Source organism: Vitis riparia, chromosome 4 (genome assembly GCF_004353265.1).
Source record: "Vitis riparia cultivar Riparia Gloire de Montpellier isolate 1030 chromosome 4, EGFV_Vit.rip_1.0, whole genome shotgun sequence".
Classification (NCBI taxonomy): domain Eukaryota; kingdom Viridiplantae; phylum Streptophyta; class Magnoliopsida; order Vitales; family Vitaceae; genus Vitis; species Vitis riparia.
In genome coordinates, this window is record NC_048434.1 from 11,172,242 (window position 1) to 11,182,715 (window position 10,474).

At 38.3% G+C, this 10,474-nt stretch overlaps 1 protein-coding gene across 1 annotated transcript; it reads right to left on the reverse strand.

Annotated features, from left to right (window-relative positions):
- Positions 1-7,185: 7,185 nt before the first annotated feature.
- On the reverse strand, positions 7,186-7,425 carry LOC117913235. The gene has a single exon (XM_034828193.1). It carries the CDS (start codon positions 7,372-7,374, stop codon positions 7,186-7,188), a length of 189 nt encoding a protein of 62 aa, XP_034684084.1. The 5' UTR covers positions 7,375-7,425.
- Between the last annotated feature and the right edge of the window lie 3,049 nt (positions 7,426-10,474).

Here is a 10,474-nt window from a genome sequence, read left to right on the forward strand (position 1 = left end):
AACTTGTAAACATCTTCCTCAAGTTGGTTTTTTTGTTCATGCAATCGCAATAATGTGATGAAAGCAATTGCAAACTAAGTCTTAGTAGGCCTAAGGAATTCCCTTTGTCCAGTAAACTACCTCATCATGTTGAGTAGCATTGAGTGATTATAAATATACCCATTCAGTGATATAACCCTCTCCAATGTCCTCTTGATGTTTGGTAGCCTTCCAATATCTTCCAACATCAAGTCAAGGCAATGTGCAACACATGGTGTCCAATACAAATGTGGGTGCTTTAATTCTAGCAATCTCCTTATGTGACATTGTACATAATAAATTTACATAAGTTCTCAAGATAAATAATTAAAATGTTGAAATTAAACAAAAATTCAAGAAATTGTATTTGTTAGCCGCTATCACATAACTTGAGTGATTATTTGTTATAACTTGAATAACATTCTCCTCACCAACTTGCTCTACCCATTTTTTCAAGTAACTCAAACATCTTTTCTCCTATCTTAATCATCGAAGAAGCATCAATGGATTGCATATACATGGTTCCTTATGAAAAATTAACCAAAAAGTTCACTAGAGTTCTCTCTTTCCTATTGGTCCATCCATCCAACATAATTGAACATCCATTTTTTTTTCCATTCCACCATATGATTCATCATCAAATCTTTTGTAAGAGTCAATTCTTTCTTAAGTTTAGTAACTTTTACCTCATGAAGAGTTGTTCCCTTTATACCCACACCATATGGCTAATACCCTTAATCATTGGTTGGAAACTCAGATATGCGATTGCTTTAAATGGGATAACAACCTCATACATCCACCTTGTGATAAGCATACAAGTTCTTTATCTTGCTTCCTTTTTGTAGGCATCATTGAGAGTAGTTTGGTTCATCTTCCCACTCTTTCGATTTTGAACAACTATCTCTACATTAGGAGTGAAAAAATGATCCATGGGACCTTTTTGTCTTGGTTTTTTTGAAGAAAACATCTTACCACTACTTCCTTCTTGGTTACTACCTCCACTAGAAATGTTGGTGACATTCTTTCCACTATTATTCTCCTCACCAAAATCTTCATCTTCAAAGCCAAAAAAATCTTCATTAACGTTTTCGCTCCTCATATACATTTGTTTTTTTGGCTTTTTTTGGAACTCATATACTCTACCATTTCTTCTCTAACATATTTTGGACATTTTCTACACTTTTTAGCATTTCTATATCCACCAACAAAATGTTGTTTGTATCTATATATGCCTTTTTTGGTTACTTTGTCACAAAAAATACATATGATGGTGTTCAATTTTTTTTCTTTTGGAAAATGAGCATACTTCCATTCGGGATCTCTTCTTCCACTTGCATAAGAGTGTACTTGGATTTCACTCTCATTATCCATCTTGCAAACAAATTATCTATAATAAAATAATTATAATTAAAAATTTAAAAATAAATAAATAAATAAATAAATAAATAAATAAATATAAATATCATATTTACAAAAAAAATGCTCATGAGAGTGTCTTTTATTTGTTTATTTTTATTTAGCAAATTTTTCATGTCAAAATACAATATATATATATATATATATATTAATACCAATGAGAGTCATGAGACAAGAAAAAAAATACAAAAAAATGAAGAAAAGAGAAAAATACCAAGGGCCCAGAAAGGCATGTATATTTTTTCTCTATTTTTCTCCTATTTTTCCTCATTTTCTTCGTCCTCTTCGCTTCTTCACAACATAATAAAGTTTAGGGCAATATTTTGGGGTTTTGTCGGGTTGAAAGAACCAGAAAAAGGGGCTAGAATGAAAGATAGGGCCAAAAGGACATCGTTTTCACTTTTAAAAACAAAAATAAAATAAAGGTCCAAAACAACATCATTTTGGACCTTGTTCTTTTAAAAGAATAGACCAAACAAAGTTGTTTTGGTCTCAAGAAATAATAATAATAATAATAATAATAAAAGGCTTTGTTTTGCCATCTACAACTCGTCGCAAGAGAAGAAACAATGACTAGAAGAAGAAGAAGAAGAAGAAGGAGATAGAGGATGGAGGTGCACCTGTGGGCCACGTCACGCCTGGTTGGAGGTGAGCGTCTTGCGTGTCTTTGTGAAAAAGCGTCGCCTATAATCAGGCAAGGCGTCGGAGGGTGGCGTCGCGTCACCTGGAGCCTAGTGTCACGGACTTAGTCGTTCACTAAGCTCGTGCGGCACTTAGACAAGTCAAGACGCTTGATCTTGCTAAGTCAGTCTTGCTCCCCAATGCTTAGCTTGCTCGGCTAAGACACTCGCGACTCGAAAGCTTAAGAAGCTTAGTAGGCAACTCCTTAAAGCATGGAAGCTCTTTATTACTCAAAGAAGCCTTTACAAGTGCTTGGATGCTCACTTGCTTGGTTAGGAAGTGATTTGGGTGGTGCCTTGGCCAAATGAGGGCCTCACCTATTTATAGGCACCAATGGAACTATCTGGAACCTTGGAGGGTTTCTTACAAATCAAGAATATTCTAGAACATCCTACCCTATTCTATGTACAACCCTAGTCTCTAGAAAGCCTTGGACTCCTCTCATGCCTTCCACCATAGTGTAGAGATGTGGGGACATCTCTAGGCATCTCTAGAACCTTCCACACTCTTCCCACCAATGGCTTGGTGTAGATGGCTCCAGGAGTCTTCAGAAGCTTCTCTCTTCCTATATAAGCCCATGGGGAGGGTCATTTGAAGCATCTTGTGACACTCTCCCCCACCGATGCCGTCGACGTCCTCGTCGTTGCCTCATTCTGAAACCTCTCGATGTGTTTCAAGAACTTTCTCAAGGCATCCACATGTTCCCAGCTTGCCTGCCTCTTAGGTAGTCCTTTCCATTGGACTAGATACTCTATCACAGGAGGAACCCCTTGTCTCCTGGTGACCCGTTCAGCCAGGATGTTCTTCACCTCCTTCTCCCGTGAGGCTCCAGATGGATGCAGACCCGTGCGTTTTTTATGCTTAGAGTGTTGCTTCCTCTTACCCATTAAGTTCACCTTTCCCTTGGTGACCTCTTCCATGTGTGTGCGGGCTACCTCAGCTCGCTCCCCTTTTTCCTCATTTACTTGCACCCCTGCTAGAAAGGAGGTCTTAGGCATACTAGGCTTTGGGTTGAATTGGAGGGCACCTAGTAGCTGCATTGAGCCCATATGTGCTTCGTCCTCCTGCTCCCTCTCCTCGATCATGGCACTAAGCACCTTCCTCTTTGGACAATCCCGTGCCCAATGTGGACCGTCACATAGGAAGCATTTGATTTTAGACGTGAACTCCTTCCTTTCCGCCTTACCCCTTCCTTCTTGGACGTTAGGCGTCTTGCCTGATCCCTTTTTAGGAGCATTGTGGTCCTTTAGAACCTCGTCTCCCCCACCCATGGCGTGGCTATCCTCCAAAGACTCATCCTTTGAGGAGTCTCCCCTCTTATAATCCATTAAAGACTCTGCTACTACCATGATAGTGGCTAGGTCTTGAACACCTCGGCGTCTTAATTCCTGCTTGGCCCACCCTTGCAGGTTATCCATGAAGTTGAATAATAACTCCTCCTCAGTCATGTTAGGAATCTCAAGCATGAGCGAAGAGAATTCATTGACATAGTCGCGTATCGAGCCTATGTGCTTGAGACGCCTCATGTTTTTCCTAGCCAGGTAAGCCACGTTCTCGGGGTAGAAATGCCTCTTAATCTCCCTCTTGAAATCCTCTCATGTCTCTATGGTGCAAATGCCTTTCTCCATATCGGTAAACCTTCGACGCCACCATAGAGTAGCTGTGTCAATAAGGTAGAGGGTTGCAGTTCTTACCTTATCCGCCTCATCCGTCAATGCGATAACCTCGAAGTATCGCTCCATATGCCATAAGAAGTTATCCAACTCTTTGGCATCCCGTTTGCCACTAAACCCATGTGGCTTCGACACCTCCACCCTAGATGCCCCTTGTGTGGCCATGACCCGAGCTGACACAGCAGCCTTGTAGATGGCCAACTCCTACCGAATCTCCTGGTCTCGGGCCTCCATGCGCGCAGCCAAGGCCTCCATCCTTGACTCCACACTAGCGAACATGCTCATGACCTTGCCTTGGAAGGACATGAACTCCTCGTGTGACACCGGTCGAACTTGTGAGCCTAGCAACCCCTCGCGAAGGTCTTGGATCTTCTCCCTTAGATCCTCTAATCCCTTCTCCATGCCTTGCTCGATCAAGTCCACCCCTTCCCGGGTGTCTGCCATGGCTAGCTCCACATTGGCTAGCCTTGCCTCCATGTTGGCTAAGGCATCACGAGACTTATCCTTCCTACCCCTGCCCCATGCAGTAGGCTCGGTCTCCCTTCCACGGGTTTGCTCACTAGTCTCCTCCATGTTAGAGCCCGACATGCTTCCTTTGCTATGCCCACCTCGTAACCGCGCTCTGATACCACTTGTCACGGACTTAGTCTTTCACTAAGCTCGTGCGACACTTAGACAAGTCAAGACGCTTGATCTTGCTAAGTCAGCCTTGCTCCCTAATGCTTAGCTTGCTCGACTAAGACACTCGCGACTCGAAAGCTTAAGAAGCTTAGTAGGCAACTCCTTAAAGAATGGAAGCTCTTTATTACTCAAAGAAGCCTTTACAAGTGCTTGGATGCTCACTTGCTTGGTTAGGAAGTGATTTGGGTGGTACCTTGGCCAAATGAGGGCCTCACCTATTTATAGGCACCAATGGAACTATCTGGAACCTTGGAGGGTTCCTTACAAATCAAGAATATTCTAGAACATCCTACCCTATTCTATGTACAACCCTATGTACAAGAATATACAAGAGATTCCTAGAAGTCTCTAGAAAGCCTTGGACTCCTCTCATGCCTTCCACCATAGTGTAGAGATGTGGGGACATCTCTAGGCATCTCTAGAACCTTCCACACTCTTCCCACCAATGGCTTGGTGTAGATGGCTCCAGGAGTCTCCAGAAGCTGCCCTCTTCCTATATAAGCCCATGGGGAGGGTCATTTGAAGCATCTTGTGACACTAGGCACACCTTTCACAACTATATACTATATATAAAATTTATTTTAAAAAATATGGAAAAAAATGTTTAAAATATTTTAAATTTTCAAATAAACATTTGTTTTACAAAACATCAAATTAAGAACAGTTTTCAAAAACTATTCTCAAAAGTTATTTTTTAGAATTGTTTTGGAAAACAATTAACAAACAAGAACTATATGTTCTACTAGTAACCCAAAGAAAGGACAACTCCTTACTAAACATCCTTTATGCCTCTATTCTTACCAACATCCAATACCTAATATTTATAGATAACTAGAGATTCAACCGGGCACTTAAAAAAAAAAACTTAAATATAACGAAATGAACATCTTGTCCAATGATTCAAGCCATGATATATAGGTTTAGGTTGGTCGTTCTAAAATGTACTACATTAATAGTTAGTTTGGATTTTTTGTGGTTAAAATTGGACAAATCAACATGCATACAAGCCACGCCCCACATTAACACCATGTACAAGAAATCAACTTCTTAACAGTAAAAATATTATCATAATTAGGGAGTTAGAACCCTCCATTATAGCATTGGGTGTAAGGCCTCGACCTAACATCGGAAATTCATACAAAGGACAATAGGTGAAAATCAAGAACATCATAGGAGCTACTTGTCTCATAAAAATAAAAATAATTAAAGATATATTTGAAAATTTTTTTAAAAACAATTTTTAAGAACAATTTTCATCAATACTTCTATGATGTTTTCTAGAACAAAAATTTATTTGGGAATTTAGAATGTTATCAACCTATTTTTTGTGTTTTCAAATATTTATTCAAAATAACTTTTTTATAGTACTTTATTGAATCATCTTTATATTTATATAATTATTTTTAAAAATAGTACTAAAAAACAATTTAAAATAATTAAAATATGTTCTCCGAAAGACATTTTATTTTTAGAAAAAGTTATGAAAAAAATATTTTTTGTTAAAAAATTATGAAACATGTTTTCAAGTCTAAAATTTGTTTTTCAAACATACTCTAAACTTCTTTAGCTAGAGATATGTCCTTAAACATAGAGGTGATAACATTAGATATTCTGAAACCATGATAATCGATCCATTGACACATGGCTCGATCTAAAAGTAACATAGCACTAAGATGCACATGATTCCAATATGGCAAGCTTACTATGTTACTCTAAGTGGTATCCTCATTATCATAGAGAATAATTAATGTGAATTGACCATTATCATCATCAAGACATTTCATATCAAGATAGAGCAACATACAACCATTATCTAATAAAGGAACCCCACATCTACATCTCTTAAAGGAAATAATGGATGACCTCTCCATTTAAAGACATAACAATCATAAAAAAATCAATGCAATTAATTACCATTACTAGCATAATGTATGCTAGCCAAATTATATACTTATAGGTAACTTGAAAATATCACCATTATGGCATTCACGAAACAACTATAAAAGAATGACTTCTCTAGACCCTAACAAGCTGGGAGATTGTTAGTTTTTTTCCTATAATGTGTGGCCATATATTACATTTGTGTAAATATTATTTAAGGGTATCAATTGATAGGTAGGTGAATCAATTGATTGGACATCCAAGAGTCTTATGTATGGAAGACTCAAATTATAAATGGGGAGTTAAAAAATTTAACTCATATGAATATGGTGTTACAACTTTTGTAACCCCATCATTATGAAATTTATTTGGTACATTATGTTTATGAGTAATGGAGGAAAATGGAAAAGTATAACCTATGCAATTATAGAGATGCATTCAAGTTCATAACCCACCATTACCCATAAATTTGTACATGATAGGTGTAAATAATGAGTATAACTCCCATATAGTCTTTGACGGGAAGACTAAGAGATGTACAACTTTTTATAAGTTGAGGTCCCTAGCCATACTCTCATTCTTATGTCTTTTTTGTTGTTTTATTTTTAACAACATACACCACACAAGTAACCCATCCACTATATGAGAGTAGTGAGTTAAAGACCTTCACAATACAATTCACAAAGTGACTCAATCTCACTTCAAAAGTGTTATTGGTATCATGGATCAAGGTAAGAATATGATCATTATTTTAGTACTTCCATTTATTTTGTTTTATGCATCCAAAATTATTTTTTTAAATAATTATTTCTGCATAAAGTTTATAAAAGTTTGGTTAACACGATATCCCACCAAGAGGTCTGAAGATGACATCTACATTTGTGGGGAACTCCACTTCAATCCAGGAGATGTTCAGGAGGGTGAGCGAGCAGTTCACAGCCATGTTCAGGCACAAGGCTTTCTTGCACAGGTATACTGGGGAAGGAATGGATGAGATGGAATTCACGGAAGCAGAGAGCAACATGAATGATTTGGTGTCAGAATACCAGCAATACCAGGATGCAACTGCCGATGACGAGAGTGAGTATGAGGAAGGCGCATAAGAGAATTATGAGGCCTAAAAGCCTTAAAGCCTAAATAAGATTTTGGAAGATGAGCACCTAAGCTTTGCCCATTTATCTGCTACTACTATATGTGGCTTTTATAGTTTCGGATTTATTTCCATTTTGCTTGCAGCTTGTTTGTATCGTCACCTGGTTTGAATCTTCTCTTTCATAATATAATGTTTGTGGGTTGTGTTCTATTCAAGCATCTGAATAAGGATTTCTCATTTTTTCAAACAACTGGGGTGTCCAAAGGGATGAGGTGGACCATTCTTTGTTGTATTAGGGATCTCATTTTGCTGGTATGTCATTTGGTTTTTAGTTGAAACCAGATGGAAATTGTAGGGAAAAGTAGGTGTTTAATCTCACCAAATTTTCTATGCAATCATCAGTTTTCCACGTCCACATTTAAACGATACGATATGGATATCTATTTAAGTAACAAGCAGTCAATTCCTAAAACAATTTCGATTGTGAACCCCTCTTATTTATAGCTTTCATGAGTTTGTTTGGTGAGAGACTCACCTGTACTGCATATTCAAATCTAGAGTAAATCACTTGACTAGTGGTTTATTCTCTTTTACGAATCAGGACAAAAGTCCATGGAATATAAGAAAACAAAAAGATCCCTTTAAATCAAAACAGACGATCCCTTTTTCTTATTCCATCCTCAACAGTCAACACTCATTGCCACCCTCCCTTCACAGCTCTGCTTAAACCAGGGCTTTGGTGTCATCTACTGCTGGATCAAATGTGGCCAACCCTAAGGTCCATGTGTTATATATATAAGCACTCATGAAATAATAGAGCAAGACAAAAATTAATAGTTGCATGGTAATTAAAAAAAAAAAATTTACAATTGTTGTGGCAGTCACTGTATATTCAAGAATTATAACTTCAAAAATTGATTTGTGTTGGGCTCATTACTAAATTTGTTGAAAAGAGAAATATAACCAAGGTTTATCTATCATAGATTGAATCGATCATCAGAAAAAGAATTAATAAAACTTCCATTTTAGAGATGAACGAATTTTGAACCGCTAACCAAAAAAGAGGATAGAGGGACTTGGACCGTCTTTGGGTTTCTTCACTTTGTAAATTTGAAGCCTCTTCTTCCTAGCTTGAGAAGCTGCAACCCTCTTCAGTTGTGTGGTATCGAAATTGAGAGCTACGTTGAGGTTGAGATCCAGCGACGAACTCAGGTATGGTCCCGGAATAAGGTAGACCACATCCGGCCCCGCTGTAGATGGCACCAATGCACTGGTTTAGGTAGAGTGGCAAAGGAGGGGTGGCAATGGTTGTTGAAGATCGACTTGCTCCGCACTCTCCACTCTAGCTTCGGCTATTTCCGTATCAAGATTCAACTGTTATCACCAAAGTAAAGTTCAAATGAGTTCAAATCCCAATTCCGAATAGTTCCGGAAGAAAAAAAAAATACTAAAAAAAATTACATGTTGTTCTCTTGCCTTCAATTATGAGTTGAGAGCTTTCAACGTGCTGCACAACAGCTTCACATTCTCGATTTCCTGATTGGATTTTAAGGAAATATTAGAAAGAATTTGATGATCATACCTATTTTGAAAAAAAAAAAATCAAGAAAAAGACGAATCCACAAACTCACCGATTTTAGAAACTCTCTTTGATGAGTCAAACCGTCCACCATCTTCAACAAATCTTCCTTCTTTTGCAGAAACAAGAAATCCCAAAAATGTCAGATTCTTTTTTTTTTTTTTCAATAATTCATAATGTTAGAAATATTGAAAGATTGTATTGTATTTCCTGAGAGAAAGAATATACATCAGTGCCTTTATATAGGAGGCATATGTGTGCGGTACAAGTAACCTAATTGGGCCTAAAGCCCATAACATAATATACCTATAATATACATTAACAGCCCCCCTCAAACTCAAGGTGGATGTGAGACCAACTTGAGGTTGTCAATTAAATCACGAGTGCGTCTTGTAGGAAGTGACTTGGTGAAGATATCTGCAAGCTGATCTTTGGAGGAGACGGAGATTTATTTGAAAGCTTAAGAGCACCATGGACAAGATGATAACGGATAAAATGACAATCAATCTCGATGTGTTTAGTCCGTTCATGAAAGACATCATTGTGAGCAATATGAATGGCACTCTGGTTGTCACAATAAAGGAGAGTAGCAGAGGAGGTGGACACACCCAAATCCTTAAGAAGCCATCTTAGCCAAAGGAGCTCAGATGTGGTATCAGCAAGGGCACGATATTCTGCTTCAGTACTGGAGTGGGCCACAAAATTTTGTTTCTTACTTCTCCAAGAAATCAAAGAAGAACCAAGAAGGAAGCAGTAACCTGTAGTGGACCTGCGATCAGTAGGATCTTCTGCCCAATCGGCATCAGAGAATGCATGGAGTACAAGAGGAGATTGAGCTGAGTAGAAAAGGCCATGAAAAATGGTACCCTTCAGGTATCAAAGAATGCGCAGAACAGCAGCATAGTGAGTTGATCGTGGAGCAAACAAATACTGGCTCACCTGATGAACAGCATAGGAGATGTTTGGACGAGTAACTGTGAGATAAACTAAGCTGCCAACCAATCGTCTGTAAAGAGAAGGATTGGACAATGGTTTCCCCCCGGAGGGTGTCAGATGCGCATTAAGTTCGACTGGAGTGTCAACATTCTTACTGTCAGTGAGTCCAGCTTGAGATAGGAGATCAGAAGCATACTTGGCTTGAGTAATATAAAGACCATCTGTGGAATGAGTAATTTCAAGACCCAGGAAATAGCTGAGATATCCAAGATCTTTCATCTCAAACTGTTGACTGAGAAAATCCTTGAGTTCTTGAATGCCACTAAGGTCATTACCAGTTATGATCATATCATCCACATATAGAAGAAGCAAAATAGTGTCTTTATCAGTACGACGAAGAAATAAGGCAGAATCATACGGACTGGCAGTGTAACCCAAGCGAAAAATAGTGGAGTTGAACTTGGCAAACCAAGCTCGTGGGGCTTGTTTAAGACCATAAAGTGCACGTCGAAGATG

Bases quoted from the DNA above. Each gene is read 5' to 3' on its own strand.
- LOC117913235 (XM_034828193.1), bottom strand. From the start codon at position 7,374: ATGTTGCTCTCTGCTTCCGTGAATTCCATCTCATCCATTCCTTCCCCA.